This window comes from Anser cygnoides, chromosome 2, assembly GCF_040182565.1.
Source record: "Anser cygnoides isolate HZ-2024a breed goose chromosome 2, Taihu_goose_T2T_genome, whole genome shotgun sequence".
Taxonomy (NCBI): domain Eukaryota; kingdom Metazoa; phylum Chordata; class Aves; order Anseriformes; family Anatidae; genus Anser; species Anser cygnoides.
Genome location: NC_089874.1, coordinates 148,199,965 through 148,221,408, shown reverse-complemented (window position 1 = coordinate 148,221,408; position 21,444 = coordinate 148,199,965). Strand labels below are relative to the sequence as shown.

The 21,444-nt window shown below is 39.3% G+C and overlaps 1 protein-coding gene across 8 annotated transcripts in view; it reads left to right on the top strand.

The window, feature by feature from the left end:
• Positions 1-21,444, top strand: part of TRPS1 (transcriptional repressor GATA binding 1) — a 213,795-nt gene that overhangs the window by 38,755 nt on the left and 153,596 nt on the right. For 7 of the 8 annotated variants that reach the window (XM_066990674.1, XM_066990678.1, XM_066990677.1 and 4 more), the window contains 2 exons: positions 2,799-3,727; positions 15,379-16,508. In XM_066990674.1, the coding sequence (XP_066846775.1) occupies positions 2,799-3,727; positions 15,379-16,508 (2,059 nt within the window). The remainder of the gene's footprint in view (positions 1-2,798; positions 3,728-15,378; positions 16,509-21,444) is intronic. The other variant, XM_066990679.1, reaches the window with a different exon arrangement.

Genomic DNA, 21,444 nt, shown 5'->3' with positions numbered 1-21,444 from the left:
TACTGTCTTTTTTTACTGTCCCCTTGAGTGGATATCAAACAAATAAATTACAGATGATTTTTCAAAAACTAAAAGAGAAAAGGGGAGAAAATACTTTTAAATTCAACTTAGGAAAGTTTTTTGTGTTTAAATCAGTGTTATCTTCTTCCTTTCCTTCCCCAAGTGTAGAATACTGCATGAAAGAGCTCCATTAGGCAGATTCCACCCCCTCCCCATTAACACACAGACCTCCAGATAGGTCAGGAAAATTTGAGCTAAAGTATCTAAATCTGGAGTACTGTCTAGTTAGACTGTATACAGTCCAGGTTTTTCTTTTCTTTGCTTTTTAGGGATTTTTTTTTTTCTGTCCTTCTCTTTGACTCTCTTCTGTCAGTTGCCATGAAGATAGCAAAATCTCTAAACTTTCCTTATCTGCCAAAAATATCTGTAACAAAAACATTTTAAAACATTGCATTCAGTCTTGTTTAATTTTGACTGAGGTAACAGCCATGATGTTTACTTTCTTGATTTCTGATTTTTTTTCTTCACTATGCACAGTCAAGACTCCTCTCTCTGTCCTCTAACTGCCACGAAATACATTTAAACAGCAGTTATTTTAAAAAATGGTTTGGGCTGTGCACCAGGCTCCAAGAAGAAAAATACAGACTTAGGTGAACACCTACCAGAGATGCCCACCAATATTTTTAGTGCATGTTAACCAAGAGCATTCATGAAGTCCCACAGAGCAGCAGTAACGCTAAAATATCTTTATACCTTGAATTATATATGTGTGTATGTTTTTTTAGTAGGCTGAGTCTGTATCATAGCTCTCTTACCACAGCAGGAAATCTTTCTTTTCTCTTAGTTCTGAGCGACTTCATGGTGCAGAAGTTACTGGGAAAAAAATAGCAAAATTCAGAGCATACATACTCTGGTAGGTGTGGTTGACATGAAAGAGGAGGCACTTGGTTCCCAAGCATGTGTGCCTTCCACAATGAGGAATCACAGTAGGCATTTAAGAAACCTATTAAGACCACACGGAGTGTCAAAATTTCTGTAATAGGAGCTGGCACTCGGCGTGAAAACCGTCTCACTGCAGCCGATGCTGCCTGTGGATCAGCTCAACCACAAAGACAACAGAGCCAGCCCAAGACACAAGTTGAACACTTCCCCTAAGAAGTTGTCTGTTTTTATCAACATAGCATACAGTGCCCTTTCATGTGGAGCAGATGTAAATAAGAGGATGTACAGACGCCTGCTCTTTTATTTTTAACCTTCATCCCCAGCCGTACTTCTCAAAGTACTGTTTTGAGAAGGTCATCCACAGCTTTCAAAGGTCTGGATTTAGCACCATTTGGAGTGCATCAGCACTGCTCCCAGAATCACCAGGTGGTCTTCCCTTTGCAGAGCAATATATATCTATATATACACGCATACATATATTTATATACACAGTGCCTCCGCACGTGCCTGGCCATGGCTGGCCTGGGAATGGGCGCTCGGGCTCGAGCCTGCAACTTGCATCTCGTGTGTGGTGCTGCAGGCTGCTGCCACCGGACCACACGCAATCTGGCAAAGAGAAGCATCCATCATTGTATACAGCATTGGCAAAGATAAGAGCATAGAAAAAGTTGTAGCACATCTGTCTCCTGCCCATAGCTAGCATGTGAACACAAATGGATCAAAGCAGCTGGTGGTGAATATCAAATCCAGAACCAAGCAGTGGAGAGTGAAGGGAAGTTTCATATATGTATTTTCCTAAGTAGGCTGGGGAAGGTGAAGATTTGTAGTGCATCAGGAATTTGGCTTCCTAACTGCACATTCTGATTATTTGTTCTTCCACAATATCCCCTGTTCAGCTAGCAGCTAGCTCACTGGTGGCAGACTGCTTCTTTCTCTCTGATCCTTATCGCTGTCCTCTCTGAGCTTTCTTCAATGCATGTGGCAAGTGTGCCTGCAGATTTAGCAGCAGTGGCTGTGCCGAGAGGAGGGCTGAGCAGAGGAGCCTTGGCTGGCTGGATCCATGTGGGTTCCAGGTGTTCTCTGGCTAGATCCCTACTCACCAGCACAGCAACGTCAAATGTCTGGATCCAGGCCTGTAAAATTTTATTGACAACGGGTTTCCTAATAAAGTTAGTTTCTCTTTGTTTGGCAAATAGAACTAATTACATGAATAATGGACTGTGGGGCCAGACTCTAGAATATCCATATAATCCCATTTGAAGTTTATAGGCAGTACGAGGGGGAGCTTTTGCTGCAGAGAAGCTGATACCTGCTTAGGAAGGATCTCTCTCTGAAACCTCTCAGTTGCTTACTCTCCTAAATCTGTTTCTTTCCTAATAACATGTTGAAGTGCTCCTGAGTATGTCTTTTACATTTATTTTTGCTAAACTACATTATATGTACTTGGTAGTGTACGGACATTAGACTACAAGGGTTTATTCTTCTTCTTTGATTTTTAAAATTATTTTAAAGGAAACAGTTATTCAACATTAATTCTGCCAGACTGTTATCTTCAGAAAAGATAACAAAACCTGTAATTTACTCGCTGCAATGGCAGTTTCTGTAGGCTCTAAAGTTCTCTTTTAGTTGAGTTCTGTCTCAGTATGACCACTTTTTTTAATACAAAGTTTCAATTTTCCGCATAGACTAAAAAGCTGCTTGACAAACGTTTGCTGAAAATTTCATGTATTTTGTATAGCTCAGAATGCTTTAAGAAGTGCCAGGCTTGTAATCTGTTTTGTATCGTGAATAATTCTATAGGGTTTTTTTTTGCTTCTTTCTTTTTTTTTTTCTTTTTTTTTTTTTCTCTGTGGTAGATATGGTCCGGAAAAAGAACCCCCCTCTAAGAAACGTTGCTAGTGAAGGTGAGGTACAGACCCTTGAGTCTACAGGTACTGAAAGCGAAGAGTCTGGAAGGAAAAAAGAATTTTCCGCAGAGCAGATGCAAGAAAACACTGACCAGGGTGATGCGGCAGAGTTAAATAACAAGGAGGAACTTTGCACGCATGTCCAAGAGCCATCTTCCAGCATTAAAAAGGACTTGAAAAGCTCAGTGCTGAGTGAAAAGGCTGGCTTCAATTATGAAAGCCACAATAAGGGAGGAAATGTTCCATCCTTCCCTCATGATGAGGTGACAGACAGAAATATGCTGGCTTTCTCATCTCCAGCTGTTGGGGGAATCTGTGAGCCCTTGAAGTCTCCTCAGAAATCAGATGCAGATGACACCCAAGATGTGGCCCGTACCCCGTCAGGAGATGCAGCGGAGACAAATGAGGAGCATCAGATGTCGCCAAAAGCTTCAGATGAAACAGTGCAAGTGCAAAGTGGTCAAACCGATGGCCAAGGCTCAAGCCCGGTCCCCATGGCCTCAAAAAACCCACAAGTGCCTTCAGATGGGGGTTTAAGGCTGAACAAATCTAAAGCAGATTTGTTGGTAAACGATAACCCAGATACGGCGCCTCTGTCTCCAGAGCTTCAGGACTTCAAATGCAACATCTGTGGATATGGTTACTATGGGAACGACCCCACAGATCTCATCAAACACTTCCGCAAGTACCACCTAGGCCTGCACAACCGCACCAGGCAGGATGCTGAGCTCGACACTAAAATTTTGGCTCTCCACAACATGGTGCAATTCAGCCACTCCAAAGACTTCCAGAAAGTCAACCGCACTGTGCTTTCGGGGGTGCTGCAGGACATCAATTCCCAGAGGCCTGTCTTATTAAATGGGACTTATGATGTGCAGGTTTGTATTTCCCCAGTCCCCCTGCTTCTGCTAACTGCCTTCTCAGCTGCGAAGCTGAGCCTCTCCTACCTGCAGTTACAGTATTTCACGTAACCTGCTTAAGCCTTACGAACCATTTGGGGCTGTTTTAGCCAGGATTGCTGCAGGTCTGCTTAGCATCTTGTACACTAGAGAAATACTTGGCTTTTTGACCAGTGATATTTCTGTGTGTGATTTAGTCATTGTGGTAATCAATAGTAAAAGATCTTATTCAGCAAACAGGCAAATTGCTGCGTTGGTAATCATATCTGAAGGATTTGCTGTCCTGGAAAGAAAATAGCAAATAATACTGAAAAATAACAACCAGAGAGACAAAAGACAGCAGCTGGAAATTAAAAATGTAGTCCTAAATTATCCGCTGCTGGGAGTCAAGATTTGGCTTATTGATTCTTTATTAAGATAAAATAAATGACAAGTCTTGGCAGCTCTACAGTCGTCTAGTGCCAGATAAACAGGATACACAATGGGTATTTAAACTGTTTTTAAGAGTAACAACGTCCTTCACATCAGTAAGCCTGCAAGGAAAGGAGTATTGCCTCAGTCATTTTCTCATCTAGTTGGAGCAGTGAAAAAAATACATTTTAGATACTGCTGTAAAAAAGAAATCTTATGTTTACCACGAAGAAGTGGACTAAAGTTTTTTTTCTTGGAGTCTCTGTTAGTTTCTTATCAGTTAATGTTCAGTTAGTGGAACAAAATCTTTGCTTTTTTTTTTTTTAAGATCCTCTCATGACATGAGAGATGTTGAAGAATACCTCAATATTCTGTGGTAGAAAAATTCAGATTTTAAGAAAAAACAATCAGGAACAAAATTTGCATACAAAATAAGTTCAAATTTCCATCCAATTTCACGAGCATGTTTGCACAGGACATGACACCTGACCTGGTAGCAATGAGCAGACGAAGTGCTAGGATATATTTAATGAGATTATTTTTATATTTCTTCTTTTAAAAGAAAATGTAGCAGGTGGAAAATATTTAACAATGCTTGAAGAAGTTGTAGCTATAAGAAAGAAATTTTGCAAACCCGGTTAAGATGGTTAATACCTAACTTCAAGTAAGAAGCTGAAACAGGAACACAAGTCAGGAACTTGAGGCTTTTAAAATGATTTAAACTTTTCCTCTTTTTTCAGAAACTCTACAACTTCTTTGTGGAGCAGCAAATCAAACTAGGGTCATTATTATGCGTAAAAGCTGCAATCTTTGAACTGCTGCCTTATTAAAAAGATCACTTCACTGTCTCGTGTCAGACACTCCTGTCAAACTGTGATTAGAAAGCAAATACGTGATTTAGTTAAAAGAGGTTAGAAGTGAATAATGTCAGAATTGGAAATGATGGTTTATAATTAGCACGTAGTATGATGTTAATACCTGGATTTCCTGCTATAGTTTCAGTTTGCTGACTCCGGGGACAGCATCTTAGAGCAACTGATCCATGCTGTCAGGAAGACATTCAAACTGGAACAGCTCAGGCATACAGTATAGAGGAATTCGAGTTTCTAAACACACTTTCATTTCCTCCAAACAATTGTTTCGTTAGGTCCTTAGTTATTTATAGGAAAGTTTATGCTTGATTAGAATGAGCTGGACACTTTTCCTATGCAGTGCTTTCAGAAATAAAACAGATGTGAGAGCTATCTCAGTTTGAGCTGATAGAAGTAGAAATAAAACAGCTGAACCTAGACTATACTTGTCTACTAAACCCTGGCAGTAAGATACTGCAGGGAAGACAAAAAGCGGTAGGAAACAGCCCATAGATAATCTACTTAAGATCAGTCTTTTCTCAGACGAAAAACATTTTCCAAAATAGAACAGACAGCCTATACAATGTTGGCAATTTATTTTAAAGAAAAAAATTGGATCTGGAAACTTAATTTTTAAGAGTGCTAATTTTCCCTGCCCAATTTGGGAAGAGAAGATTAAATAAGCTTTTGTGCCAAATGCCATACTTCATCACTTGCACATGCACCAGATGTTGATCCAGAACATGTCAGAAGATAAGTAACTGATTAATATTTTTATGCTTTCTCCTCCCCCATTCTCGATACAGAGCAGCTTTGTGAGATTCATAAACACAGTTAAAAGAACATTTGAAAATCCCCTCTGCACCCACACATGTTTATATTGTTACTATGTCCATTTTGGAGGGGATTTTTCTCAGGCATCCGAACGTCTGGCATCTCCTGCAGCAACGAGGGATCGCACTGACCGGAGCTGCAGTTAAAATTGGTTGAAACTCCTGTGGTACAAGGAGAGGGAACTGAACCCAAATAATTGTTTCATCTAAACAGCATTATTTGGTATAGGTACCAGGCTAAAGGAAAATTATCCCTTTGTAATTAACTTGAAATAGTAGTGGACTGAGCTTAAGATCTGATTTATTGATCCCTTTGCACTTAACAAACCATTCTGTTGTAGCTGGGGTGGAAGGTATTGATAGATTTATGGTCTCAGGCCAGGGTGCTGGGCGCAGAAGAAGCTGGAGGATGAAGATGAGTGACTTTGATCTGCCTCACAGCGGTCAGCTGGAGACCACTGTATATGAAGATTTGCACTAGTGAGGCATCCTCTTGAGCCCTGTAGTTTGCATTTGTAACAACAACAAAAACAATGGAAAAATGTCTGAATGCAGAAAATATCCTATCTGCAGATACATGGGGATGTGGCCCCATTACTAAGTGCATTTTTAGGTTTACACCACAGAAGTAAAGTGTCCTAGAAAACCTTTTTTTTTTTTTTTTAAATGCTTAAGCATTTAACCCAGGTTTTCTTTTTCTTTTTTTTTTTTTTTTTTGTACCAAAGTCAGCAAAACCGTAGGGATGCACATTTGGCTTTACATCCAGCTACAAAAATATTGGGACTGTGTTTTGCAGTGCATAAACAGGATTTGGTTGGGAACCATGTAAATAATCCAAGATTTCTGGCCTTAATGGGAAGATTTTATTTGACTGGAATATTTAATCAAGCAAAATTTCTTTGTCTTCTCTGAAGATGTGATTTAGTTTTGAAATTCTCTTTTATTTGTTGTTTCCATTTTCTTCCTCAGAGGTTTTTATTTCATTGAGTTACGATAAATTCAATAGGGTCGGGTAAATTCACTGAGCTGTTTCTGGGAGATTGACTTTCTTTCTGGTATGGATTTTAGAAAACATTTGCTAGCACATCTCTGAATTCCCAGAGAATGTCTCCTCAGCTTTATTGCTGTTATCAGAATAATATTTGTAGTGAGTTCAATGGATCAGCTTTTGCTGATGCCACTCATTGCCTTTTCTTCACATTTAGTTAATTGATCAGTCTCTATAGGCAGCTTCGTCTTGCTGGATATTTTAGCCTACGGTTGGCTAAAATGTGGGTGTGCCTAAGGCAGTAGACTTCAGGCCAGATCCAAAGACTTAAAGCAAAATTCAGCTGACAAATGATAACAGCTACGATGCTGAAAACCATTTCTTTGCTGATGTATGATTAAGTGTCCTGGGCTTGATCTAACGGCTCTTTAATGTAAAATATGGAAAGGTCTGGAGACAGACAAGTGGGTAGCCAGTAGGCAGGAGTCTTTTTTCCATCCCCAGATTTTTAATGAGTGAGTGGGATGGCTTCAACAGAAGGGCTGGAGAGTGCTGTCTTTCACACAGCCCCTAGCAAAGGGGTAGGGCAGTTGGTGCCAGTTGTCCAGTGAGGGCGAAGAAGTGGGCTTGAATCCCCTCAGACAGAGCGAGGAAAGGAACCTTCTTTTCCTGTTTCCTGAACAAGTGTTCAAGCCATTAGGCTATTGTATAAAAGGGAGCATGACCCCATTTCCTGATATGTTTTAAAAGAAAACAGTGTCCCTCAAAGAAAGGGACAGACATGTCTGCATTCAGGTGAGGGTTTCAGATGGCATGTCCCAAGGGGGAAGAGTATTCATGCAGCCGTGAATGAAGACATACTGCAGTGCTCAGCATTTCTTACGGTCGACTCTGGGCAGCTTCACATTGTGTGTGCTACCTCTGAGGAGCTTCCTGCTCAGCGTGGCTCTGGTTCTGGAGCTTGTCGTCACATATCTGTCTCCTCTGATGTTCAGCCTTTAAAGAGATTCAGACTCCTTTCTGAAAATACTAAAACGTGATAGTTACTACTATTTTATTTTACTTTTTAATCCAGCCCTCTCATTTTGATTGTTTTATTGTTTTAGATACTGGCACAATTGTGCCTTGTGAGACAAGGAGAGAAATTTCAGAAAAGCTATGGATTAATAAAAGCTATCCAAAAATTTCTTGATTATATTCCAGTAAGCTGTGAAAAAAAAAAAAAAAGTTTTGCGTTATCTAACAACCCCACAAACTAATGAGAGATTGGCAGCAGATTTTTTCTTTTAAAATTCTAGATATCCAATATTGTAAGAGTTGTTCTATAATACTCGGGCTAATTGTGTGTCCTATATTGGTAACAACTTTTCCAGGATTTTCCTAGCAACTGAGCACCCATCTGGATATCCATCTAACAGGCTGCTCAGCATCCTGGAAAGCAGCAGAAGTGCCAATGCACACGATATAAAGCTCTTTATATTGTCTCCTTTATAAATCAGTTGTGAGCTCCGTGTGCATGCACAGTTATGCACGTGTTCTGGATTTTAACATATTTTAACGTAAGTGTGTGACTAGAGCTCAGTGACATGGTTTAATGGTGGACTTGGCAGTTCTAAGTTAAAGGAAGGACCAGATGATCTTAGAGGTCTTTTCCAACCTAAATAATTCTATGATTCTAGTAATATAACTGACAATTGAAGTCTGGTCTAACTAGGATCCGGGTGAATGAGAACCAGTGGCTTGATTTTAATACCTTTTTGTTTTTTATCCTCTGCTCTTATATTAGCAGTTCAATTGAATACAAAGCTGTGAAGGTAAGACTAAAAAAGCTGAAGGGGGATCTGTAGAGGTACAGATGTAATCAATATCCCTTGTTGTGTTTAGGGCTTTCTCTATATTTTGGTGGTTTTGGCAAAGGGACTCACAGATACGGTGAGAATTCAAACTGGAGGCATAAACAAGTACAGCATTTACTTGTTTATTAGTACAAATCAAACCTTGTTAAAGTTCAACTTTGTCTTCAGGTGGGCTTCCTATAAGTACATGAGTACATAACTATTTGACGTGAAAAAATGAAGACATTTATGTGAATGAATTCCATTTTCCTCACATGCTTAGACAAATGGATCCAAATTTTTTGTTGTTGGTCTTACTGACTTTAGCTGAATTGTCCATGAGGTAGGAATTAGTTTTAAAAAAACCTGACCAACGGCTGCTGTACATGATGTATCCTGGTTTCTTGGACTAGGTCATGTTATGCTAGGTCTTGAAGGAAGCGCTAGAACAGAACTTGAATGAAAGCGTGATGTTCCAGCGAGGCTTATTTCATCTGTTGGCTGTGTTGAGGACTCTCCCCGGAGCAGGCTGTCAAACTCTCTTGGGTGTTGCACCTGCATATGTGCATACCTGTTTATTTTGAGTCTTATTTCTGGGTCATGATCAGGCTTGGAGACTGCTGTGTATCGAGTCACGCCTCCTAAACACAGGAGTCAATGGTCTCTCTTAAACCACAGGCATGGAGAAGAAATGGTGGCAGCTGGAGAAGTGGATGTTGGTAAAACACACATACGTTTACGTTCATATGCATGTGCTTGTGTGTATACATATATGTGCTTCTTTTTCTCATACAATATACATGTGTATAAATATGTGAAAAAGTACCGGTGGTCTTGTAGGCATCTAAATTCTATATTGAACATAGCTCATAAGTAACGATTTTTATTATTGTATGTAGTAGAAGTTCTTTTCATCATTTCTGTAGATGCATGAGTAAGTTTACTATTCATAATGATATGCAGTGATTTACAGCATGTCAGCTGCTAAATAGTAAGTGCCTAGGAACATTCACTTGTGCTGTGACAAAGATGAGCTATTTTAGCCTTCCTTCAGTGAGAAGTAGTCAACCCTCAAATGAGAGCATTCACATGGGCAGTTACTGTGGACAAGTGATGTGATGTATAGTCACAGCTTTCAAAGCAAATTTGTTTATGTGTTAATATTCCTCATCTCTATGTCTTGGATATCTGAAGACTATATAATGAAGAAAGTTGGTGAGACTAGTAATAGTCACAGATATATTTAAAGATACAAACTGCTAAGGTAGCCCACAGAAACGACGACAGCTTAAAAAATAAAGTTGCTGAGAAAAAAGGAAAGTGGCTAGGTTTTCTTCTGGTGTAAATCAGTGCAAGTTTGCTTCTGAGTCTGAGAGGCTGTGTGAGTTTACAGTAGCCAAGGAACTGTCTGGTAATTTTATCTATACAGAGAGAGAATAGAAGGGATGGTGGCTTCTTTCAGTTGCTAGATGTTAGTCTGGTAGTGTTGGTTAGCAAATGAAAGTTTTGATTCAGTGTTCCTTACTTTCATTGTTTTTACACATCTGGTCTCCTGACCTTAATTTAAGTCCTGTTATTGTTCTGTCAGACTTTTTATTGTAAAAATACCCTGATCTGCTACCTTTTAAGTTCTAAAGTCAAAAAAACATTCTGTCTTCAATGGCAACAGAATAAATGTTGAGAAGAATATACTTGTTTTGAATGAGTGTGACCCAATGCTATGTTTTCTTGTTATGGTAAATAGAAATAACGCAGAAAGCCAGGAGTTTGCCCTGAGTCTTTGCCTTATGCAACATAGTTTTATCTACAGATAGATTATCACAGTATGGTAAATAGTTTTAAGAGTGAATATGCTCTGAAGATTATCCTAGTTTTACATGTAGAGAGAGTAAGAGCAAGTGAGTTCTCCATATTGGAGGTTAGAGAACTGGGTGGTGTTACACAAACTTGCATGAAAGCCAGGAATCTGTTCTGGCCTGCATGACATGAAGAACTTCATAAATGTGGGATGGTTAAAATGTTCTGGATGCTGTATTGCACAAAGCAAATGAATAAACAAGAGCATTAGAAAATACTTTAGGATTAGAAGATTAGGAGTAATTGGCAAAGGCAGACTGGATGGCTCAGGAGATTGGTAGGGGATCTAGAGCCTTTCACCTCCTGATTAACCAAAGATGTAACCCAGTTAATCAAAAAAGGTGATATATTAACATTTGATGTTCTAATGCAGATGGTTTCTCTAGTTTCTAATCAGCAGTTGCAGCAGAGGCCAGGGTCAAAGACATCTGTGCAAGTCTTACGGTTGAATCTCTTACGTGGATACAAGCCACTGGTTTCTGCTGGTGAAATTTTCTTCATGAAACACGATTGCAGGAGCTGGCTGATGTTGTCTTCCTTGATACATATATATATATTTTTTTTTTCTTGTAAACAAAACGGTATTTTTAAACTCCCTTGACACAATAAGATTTAGGATTGAACTTCAAAAAGGAGATAGGAGAATAGAGTACCATTTGGATCAAGGGCAGGTTAAATGTAAAACACCTTTAAAAAAAAGACAAAACATACCTTCCCTTGCTTAAGTCCATCTATTCCATGAAATCATTGTTTTCAGTCTGAATAATGAAGGTAGTATAGGCATACCTATTGAAAACATATAGTGCAATTATACTGCTTTGTTGAAGTACTTGCCAACATGTTGTAGAAAGTATGTTTTGAAACGTTGTCAATTATTGTGTTATCTTTTCTCCTCTTTCTTGCTATTTTTAGAAATGTGCGTGGTATGTGAGGAGATAGCTTAGTTGTATTAGCACATGAACTTCAATTCTTGTGGTAAATTTAGTCCTGATCTTTTGGATTTTGATGTTTTTCTGCATTAATAGATGAATTTAACAGTTAAGAGTTCTGAGTTTCAGGGAGTCGTGCTGTGAAATGTATTTCAGTTTAATCCCCATCTGAGACCTGGCCTTGAAGAGCAATTTTTGAAGAATACCAGTGCAACCATCTCAAGCACAATAATAATGGAGAAGCCATTCTAAATAGCCTTCTTCCTCTGTGCAACACAATAATATGACACAATGACAATAATACTGCCATAACAGTGGTGCTGCAGGAGTAAGTGATAATCGCAAGGTCTCACAAGAAAGTGACAGTGAAGGAAAGAACTAAATCGTGTCTCCCCAGCCCATACAGATGCCTTGTACATTAGGTTCCCTTTACAAAAAAGGAAAGGTGATTTTTTTATGTGCTCACTGAAAGAGCTGTGGATCTAGAGATGCTGTATTTGCAGTGCAAGTTGTACAAGTACTTTTGCTGCCACTACTTTGTGAATACTGCTATATGATCTGGCACTTTGGATTCTACTTCTAGTAGAATTGCAGAGTTTAGCATTGCTTTTGTTTGGTTTCTTCTGCTTTATATTGGGGAGGAGTGTCTACTCAAGAAAATATAACTCTCTGAGGGCAAAGCAGGGGAACCGGTTTTGATGAAAACAGTATAAAATATGGAAATACTAGAAGTTATCACTTTTAATATCATATACAAATGTGGATATTGATTTCTAAAGTAAACATATATAGATCTCTTTTCACCCTTCTACTTCACTGTCCTTTATTTTTGGTGTTCCTGGGGATGGTCAGAGAGAGCAGATTAAGGACAGTTACATACCCAGTGAAGGAGTTTCGTGCCCGCACATAGCGATATGATATGTAACTGAAAAATCTGAAAGTCAAGCCAAGTCTTGAGCAGAATGCATGAATGCAAACAGTTCTGCAAATGTGTAGGCTTCATCCAAATTTGGCTGGCTGAAAGCTGAGGCAGCCTCAGTTTATACCAGCACTTTTTTCCTCCAAGTGCTTCTCCCAGCCTGTGTGTGGAAGCCAGTTTCTTCACTTCTTTTTACCTGATGACCCCCAAAGAGGCTTTAAGTAGGTTTTGTTACTGCATGAGAAATGTTTTTTGAGTGTAATAACATTAAGATGACCCTGTGTTGCCTTTCACGTGCACGCTCTTCTAATGGGATACATTAATTTGAATTGTGGCAGGGTAGTCACAGAAATGCCAGCCCAATAATTGATAATCAATTAAAGTCTAGTGCTGTGAAGAATTTTTTTCTTCCCTATATTGCAACTGGTAAACACAAATAGTGTATGAATACTTAGTTCATTTTCATCCTTTTCTGATGCAGAGAAAGATGTGTTAGCATGGGACACAAATTTGCTATGTAGGCCACTAAGCAGGATTAGCAGAAGTTACGAGAATGTTGTGATTTACAGCCCATTGTATAAAATGCTAGTACGAATAATATGTTTTTTCCAGCATTCGTAAATAAAAGTAATTAGCAGTGAGCAGCGGCAGGGATTATTGTCATTCACAATTTCTAACTAATTTCTACAGAGTGTCTGCAAAATAGGTTTGTTATCTGTAGGTTCTGTAAATGGACAGCTAAGAGTAATGGATGTATTTACTCATTAGCGCCACTTAAGGTAAAGCATTTTGGCCAGTTTTCTGTGCACGCATCGAACAAACATACGTAACTAATTAAATGAGCAAAACCAGATCACCTTGCATCTGAAGCAATCACACAGTGAACTGCTGTTATTTTCTGTCTGCCATAATTCCATCAATGCTTTCTTTAAGTTGTCTTTCAACACCACTGAGACTTTGAACATTGAAATAGTGCAGTGGATGAGGGCCTCAAGTGCCAGATACTATGGAGCTCACCCAAATCCCACTGTCAGTGGATCAGGCTCAGTAGGGTTTTGTCTCCAGTTCTTTATAGGCATAAAATTAATAAAACAAGATATCCTCAGCAGTACAGAAGGTCTATTAAAACTTCCCTCCCGAACCTTTTCAAAATCAAATTCATGACTTGGTATCAGCACTTGGAGTCCCAGTTTAAGTGAAAATATTGTTATAGTTAAATCCTAGCTATTTGGCTCTCCTGCTCACCAGTGCCTATTGAGATATGTTTCTTAAACAAACATAAAGCAATTTTCAGTTTATTTAAGAAAAAGTTTTAACCAACGTGTGGGAATTGTGCTTTTTTTTTCTTTTCTTTTTGAATCAGAGGCTGAATAGCAGCTCATTACACCATGGTTTAGCAACTCTTTGACTCAGTATTCTGATGTACAATTCTGATGGGATACAAAGGATAGCGTCTCATTCTCTGAGCTAAATGGCTAAAAGGCATTTATATTATATGCATTTAAAATGTTTACATTTCATGCTGTCTGTATGTCTGAGTCTTTCCGTATGGTGTGATACTGAATGAGCAGTGATCACATACTTTCTTTGTGGCACAGCTGTTGAGGAGGAGACAAAAAATAATTACACCATTTGCCTAATGCATCACAACTGAATCGTGCAGAAATGTAGTAATACACTTACTGGTTGGGAGAGTGAAAATCGAACCCTTTGTGGAAATTTTATACTCCCTATAAGGCATCTCTTGGGCAGAAAAAAGGAGATTGTGGCACATGTTAGCTTCCACCCATGTCCCTGATAGAGTGGCGTAGACTGGCTGATGACAAAGGAGTAGCTGGCTGTGGATTTTGGGTGTGAAGAGGAGTTATTTTCTGGATGCTGTACATTGTTTACTATTCAGGAAAAGAAGTAGAGCAGCGGTGACACTTTTGTCAGGAGATTCTTTTTTTGGCCTCCAAACCAGTTGTACAGGAGCAGCAAATCCCCCTGATGTCACGGGGCAGGTGTGGTGCACTCCTGGGAAGGGCAGGCCTGCCTGCTGTGCGAACACATGGTTTAGCAACATAAGCTCTGGAAGCCTTGTTTCCTTCCTGCAGACAGACCATTTTGCTCAGAGATCATGAGAACAGTTAAGTAGACCTACCTTTTTTTTTATTTTTTGTAATTAGTGATGTCATGGCCTTGGGTGTGGTAGGTTTCTTTGCCACATGCCATTTTTCTACTGTAGTTTTTCCATCCTTGTTTTACTAAATTGGGCTCTGTGCATGAGAGGACGGAAGATTTCCTTGGAGAACGTCTGTACTGAGTAATCTTTGAGAAAACCGCCTCTCGTTTCAGACATCAACCACTACTGCTTTGTTAAAAGACATCCTGGCGGGTACTGGATACTCCTCCAGGACTGTTCTTTAAAAGAATTGGTCATACTTCAACCCAGCAATGTGACTTAACTCTTTTAAATTCAATTTTTGTGTTCTCATATTTAGAAAGCAATTCTCTTGGGCATTTAAGCATGAATATAATTAAAACATGTAAGCATATTGAGAAAAAAAAAAAGACCGAGGGCTCATTCTTCTATTCCACACCTGATACAAAGTCACAGCAAAGTTTCCTGTCAAAGGGCTCAGGGATTTAGGAACTGACTATTAGATCGTCTATCAATAACTTGATTTAGTGATTTAGTGAAGGAAGCAACAGCCCTATCGAGGAAGTCTGAATTCAGATCATGTTGTGGATGCATGCCGCAGTTTCCTCAGATGTTTAGTATTCATATGGAATATATATTCAGCTGTGTGAAACATTTCATAATCTTCATCAACAAATGCTAAATAAGTGAGGGTGTAAGTATGATATCTTGCTACATTAGTACAAATGCACAAATGAAAATGGTGGTGACGTTGTTTAATTAAGAGGCTTATGAGTTAATTGCTCTCTGTTTCTCTTTCTTTTTTTCTTCCTTGCTGTTTAAATCTACAGTGGAGCTAAAATGATGCTATTGTTTATTCATAGGTTACTTTAGGTGGAACCTTCATCGGAATTGGGCGGAAAACTCCAGATTGCCAAGGCAACACCAAGTACTTCCGCTGCAAATTCTGCAATTTCACCTACATGGGCAACTCGTCCACTGAACTAGAGCAACACTTCTTACAGACTCACCCAAACAAAATGAAAGCAGCCCTTCCCTCCTCTGATTCTGGTAAAACTTCAGAGAAAAACTCCAATAAATCCAGTCCTACTCTTCGACCATGTGATTCTGGAGACTTGGGGAAGTGGCAAGACAGAATCACTGTAAAAGCAGGAGATGATACACCAGTTGGATATTCGGTGCCCATCAAGCCAATAGATTCCTCTAGACAAAATGGTACCGATACAACCAGTTACTACTGGTGTAAATTTTGCAGTTTCAGCTGTGAATCGTCCAGCTCATTGAAACTATTAGAACATTACAGCAAACAGCATGGGGGAAACCAGTCAGGAAGCCATCATCCAGATCTGAATGATAAGCTTTCTAGGGGATCTGTCATTAACCAGAATGATCTAGCCAAAAATGCAGACGGGGAGTTAGTGACAAAGACAGAAAAGGGTGCGAGTGTGGCAAAAAAGAAAGACTTGACTAGCAAAGGAGCAGAGGACAGCATGGTGACGAGCTACAACTGTCAGTTCTGTGACTTTAGGTACTCAAAGAGCCATGGCCCAGATGTAATAGTGGTGGGCCCACTTCTCCGTCACTATCAGCAGCTACACAACATTCATAAGTGTACCATTAAGCACTGTCAGTTCTGTCCCCGAGGCCTCTGCAGCCCAGAAAAGCACCTTGGAGAAATTACTTATCCATTTGCTTGCAGAAAAAGTAATTGTTCCCACTGTGCTCTCTTGCTTTTGCACCTGTCTCCAGGGGTGACAGGAAGCTCTAGAGTCAAACACCAGTGCCATCAGTGCTCATTCTCCACTCCCGACGTAGATGTTCTCCTGCTTCACTATGAGAATGCACACGAAGCCCAAGCGTCTGATGTCAAACCCGAAACAAATACCCTGCAAGGGGCGGACGGGCCGCTGACTCTCAAAGAGAACAAAGAACACTCATGTACCAAATGTGACTTTACCACCCAGGTGGAAGAAGAGATTTCCCGACACTACAGGTACAGTGAAGTTTGAAATGATTGCTAATAGGAACCCAAACAAACGGCCCTCCTGATTCCTTAATTAAATGTCATTGTTCCGTAAAACTGAGGAAACTGGAAATCAAAATAGGAATGTGCATAGATGCAAATCTTTATAGCCAGGGTCCAATCCAACATCCACTGTGTTCTGGAAAAACACCAGCTAAGTGCATGGCTTTAATTACATGTTTAAACGTGTGCGATGAAGAGGGAGGTTTGGATTTGTGTGTACATGTTGAAGTTCCATCATATTTGAGGTTTGGTCAACTATTTTCCACCCAGAATCTCCTAGGTACTATTTTAGTTAAGGCTTTTTACCAGAAAGCTGGCATCTTCATTCATTAGGGGAACACAAATGGCTTTACTTTCCAAGATAGACTGTGAATCCTTTCATGCTCCGTAACAGTGCTTCAATGTACTACCTTTTTGTAGTATTTTCCATTCCCAAGTCCAGCAATGCAATAATGAGTTTAAGAGCATTCCACTGCTGTTTTGGTGTTGGTTTCACACTGGGAGCAGACACTCTTTTGTCTGTTGATGTCATCCCCCAAGATCCTTTTGCAGATGCTTATTTTTGTGTTGCTGGTTTACAGTGTCATTCTATTTATTTTAAATGCTAATGTTCCTATTTGGAGGTGGATGCAGCCAGTCTCCTGACTCAGTCTGACACAATGTCACGATGGCAGCCAACTCCCTGCTAAACTTCTTGGGTCAGTTCCTGTGCTGTTGTAAACTGGCAGTCCAGTTTACATCGGAGGAGGAGCTGGCTCCTAGACTTTGTAAAAAGCTACAGTTATGTGCTGCTGCAAAAGCGATGTTAAATATTAGAAAATCATGCCGAATATGTTAATAGTTAAGGCTAATGCGTCAACAACAACGGAAAGCTCAGTATCTATCTCATCTAAAAGATCTTTGCATGGAAGCCAGCTAGAATGAAGACAAAAGAAGATGCATTTTCAAAGCTAAAGCTTTGTTAAAAGCTCAAGAAACTGTGCCACGTTTAATAGATTCCAAGACATCCAAAATTAACGAAGGCAGACTGGGGCATGATACTTTAATAGAGATTAAAGCTGGGGGCATCCAAATGTTGCCCAACAGAGGGCTGCATTGGCAATGTATCAGGAGTCTATTTAAAAAAAAAAAAAAAAGGAGGAAAAAAAAAAAAAAAGAGCAGATTGCTCATCTTTAATTTGGAACTAAGGCCCACGGAGGATTCAGGTCCCAGCATGCAGTGCCCCATTTTTGATCCAAGTGGGCCTCAGGGATGTTGTGCGGATTAATTAGTTAATGTTTGTAAACTGCTTTGAAGATGAAAAGTGGTATCTAAGTTCCAAGCGTTATTACAGCAGCTTTGAGCTGTGCTGTAGAACTCCATAGGCAGCACTTTGTCCGCCGCTGGGGCATGGCATGATCTTTTTTTAGTGGTTAAATAACTGGAAGATTGAAATGGCTCCTTGACTGAAAAACACTTTTATTTTGCTGCAGCTGCTAATTTAAGTTTTAACAAGCACGCCTAGTTAAAATCCTTTTTCCCAAGGAAAGGAGAAGCCATGACTTTCAGAACTGTAATGCAGATACCCCATGGCAGCAGTTTGTCCTCCAGAGTGCTCAGCACCCTTCAGCTCCAGCAGTTGTCAGTGGGAATTGCTATGTGATGTGCTCTCTGGAAAATCAAGAGATGAGTTTAAACATTTGAATCTCAACTTGTTTGTCTAAAATTAGCCTATTCTGTTCAAAACACTCGAACAATGTATTTTTAAGCCTTCAGTCTACCGCATTATAGAGCACTCTGAGGATGTTGTGTAGTCGAAGCAAAGCACAAAATCCCCGCAACTGCCAACTTCTTTCCCTTTCCTGTACCCCGCTCTCCCACTCCCTTTTAAATTTGAATTTTGTTTATTTTCTACATATACTGCTGCTCTTCTTTCCCACTGTGCATCGTCTTTGAAATCGCAGAAGTTAGTTCAGTTTTTGGTACATGCTCTGTAATGGCAAACACCTCGCTTTTCAATGCCTCATTTTTCATAGTTTTTAATATACCAAACTAAAACAAATAAAAAAGACTGCTAGGGCATTATTCTTTATATTATTATCAGGTCTTTGTTTTTTTCCTTTTTCTTAACAAAAACTTTGCGTATACCTGATTTGTATTTCCCTTTTTGTATTTTAAGAAATAAGGGTACAGATTAGTTCAGATTTTTAAAAGAACTTAAAAATAGTGGTGTAAAATCGTTGTGTTGGGGAGTTATGTGACATACATAGAACCACATTGTGTGGAGGCAGCTCACAGCGTTCAGGCTTCAGAGAAACCTCAGGTCTTCTCTGTGGCTTCATCAGAGTTTATCCCAATAAAGCTGTTAGGCCACACCATTATATATTTCTGATGTATATAAAATTATATACATGAATATATATATATATATGTAAACTGCCATTTTATATAATAAGTGGCTGAATGGATTGTAATGATGAACATGGTCGTAAGCATTAATGTGGCCACAGAAAGTGTTTTGCCATTCACATCTTTAAGTTTACCCTAGATAATGTGTGAGTATTGGAGATAGCTCTTACTTATTTGAGTTCGTGTATTTTTTTTGGTCTGCTTTCTTGATTATTTTCTTTTTTAAGACATGAACAGCATGTTTAATTAATTTGCTTTTATTTGGTTTCCTATTGGCTCTTTGTCTACAATTTGCCTGTGTCTGTTAAATTTTTTTTCTATGTCCTAATATTATTCCTTTGCAGCCATGTATTTGCAATAGTGTTAGAATTTGCAAAAGTCGTTCATTTCAACTTTTCTTTCTATAGAAATGTATATTAACATTTAACTCTCATTCAGTATTTCCTTGACATGATTATTTGAGACCTGTTCAGTTAAATTTGAAGTTAATGAATCACATTGCACTTGAGTTTACTTGTATTTAAATCTCACTAAAAGGTGCTTACTCAAATAATCCCCAGAAGGTTTGTTGGCCTATATTTTTTAATTCTGCTACCGCTCATTTTCCATTATTCCTCTGAGGAATCAGGTATTCCATGCGTTCATTGTGAAATTTATTTATTTTTTCTCAAAACTGTCTGCTATTCTGATGAGCTAAAAGATGCCAACACATGTAATTTAGATAAAAATCATATTGACTATTAGGGGAAATTTTGCATGTCAGATCGCTCAGTCTAGATATTATTTTTCTGCTTGAGAATAATTTATTTTTAAATTTTCATTTTTTTCTTAAAGCTGAATGAGGCTTCTTGCAGACCTTCAATTTCAGACTTGTTATAAAAATGTGGGAGAACAAGACATTTTCTCATTTTTGCAGAAATTACTTTTTTCTTCATGAAAATCCTTACTGTCAAAAAAGACTGACAGTAGCATTTGATCAGTGCTAGTGCTAATTACAAACGCTGTGCTTGAAAGATGGTCTAAAATTCTTTAAAAAATAGGTAGGCTGGTGACTGTTATTCATTAAACAACAGCAAAACATAAAAAGCAAATAGACTCACAAATGAAATACGAGCTTTGGCAGTGGAGCAGAATAATTTTTTTCTAATAAACAGAGATTATTTTTGCAAATGCACGTGATGGCGGCTCTGTAGGGCTGTTCAGCAGAATTATATGAAATTTCTCACCTCTTAAATGTCAGTGGAGTGAGACGGTGAAGGCAAAGGAGTACCACTGGAGCTGCAGCCTCTGTGCCCCCAGCGCCATGCCTGCGTTCTGGGGACGGGGACTTCGGGGCTGCCCCCCGCCGCCCCTGACACCAACAGGCAGCAGAAGCTGGAGAAAGGTCTGAGACGTGCAGGTTGTGGGAACATGGAGCTTTTGGGCTGCTCCCTGGAGAATCCAACCAAGGGCAAATGTGTAAATTGAGGCCCAGCAGCTCCTGCTTTGCGGCAGAGCTGGGGCCTTCACTTGGCGAACAGCAGCAGCAGCTGCGAAGACCTTTTGCATCCTCCTGACACCTTAATTCACTGCTCTGAACTTGTTTGCTCTTGCCGGTGGCTTTTGCTTGCGTTTCATTTCAGCCTTGGTCTCTGCTCTGCCCATTCTCCTCCCCTTTCTGCCCTTCCGCTGAGTTGTCTTGCTTGCTTTTTGCTCCCTTTGCTTCTACTGAGTATTTTCCTCTCCCCGCAAGCCCAAGTGCAGCACCCATCCCCGAAGTAAACTTTCTTATGAGCCTGTTTCTTCACAAGAAATGTTAGCAATTATTATATTCTTAATGAAATTCAAAGCATGCAAAAAAATTGAAGTGATATGACAGCCGTACCTTCATCCAGAATATTTTCTATGCCCTAGAGCATAGGAACGTCTTCAGGTAATTTTAAAAAAATTACTTGTTTTGTAGAGGATGGTATTTTGTAATACTTCAGACTAGTTAGAAGTATGTCAACAAGACTTAATTAATAACTCGCTAGTGTCAAGAGTATCACAGCCTATTAGAAATCTCACATAAATAACATTAAATCTCTCAAAAAAAAGACATCTAATCTCTCCACCTTCAAGTTTTGCAAGGGAAAATTCTTACATTCTGTTGCAACCCAATTCAGGTGTATTTCAGTAGAAATAAATGATATGATTTTATTAAGTTGTCAGAACCTAACAGGGCAGCAGCAATTTGGCCAGAATTCCATGACATTTAATTTTTGGATTGGGCCATGACTGTTTTAATGTCCATGAATAATCAAGTCGTTGATTTATTTAGTAGTGAAAATAATAATGCTAAGTGACATCAGTGGATGGTGTAACATTGCCGTTCCATTGTCACATGGGAAGTATGCCAGCTTATGGCTTGAACCTGCTTTTAGTTTGCTTGAGTGGTATAGGAGCAAAATCATAATGGGGAGAATGCTGTTTCCATCTTTATTTACCTAATTTTCTTCCATACTTAACTTTTCCTCAAACGTCTATCCTCTGACC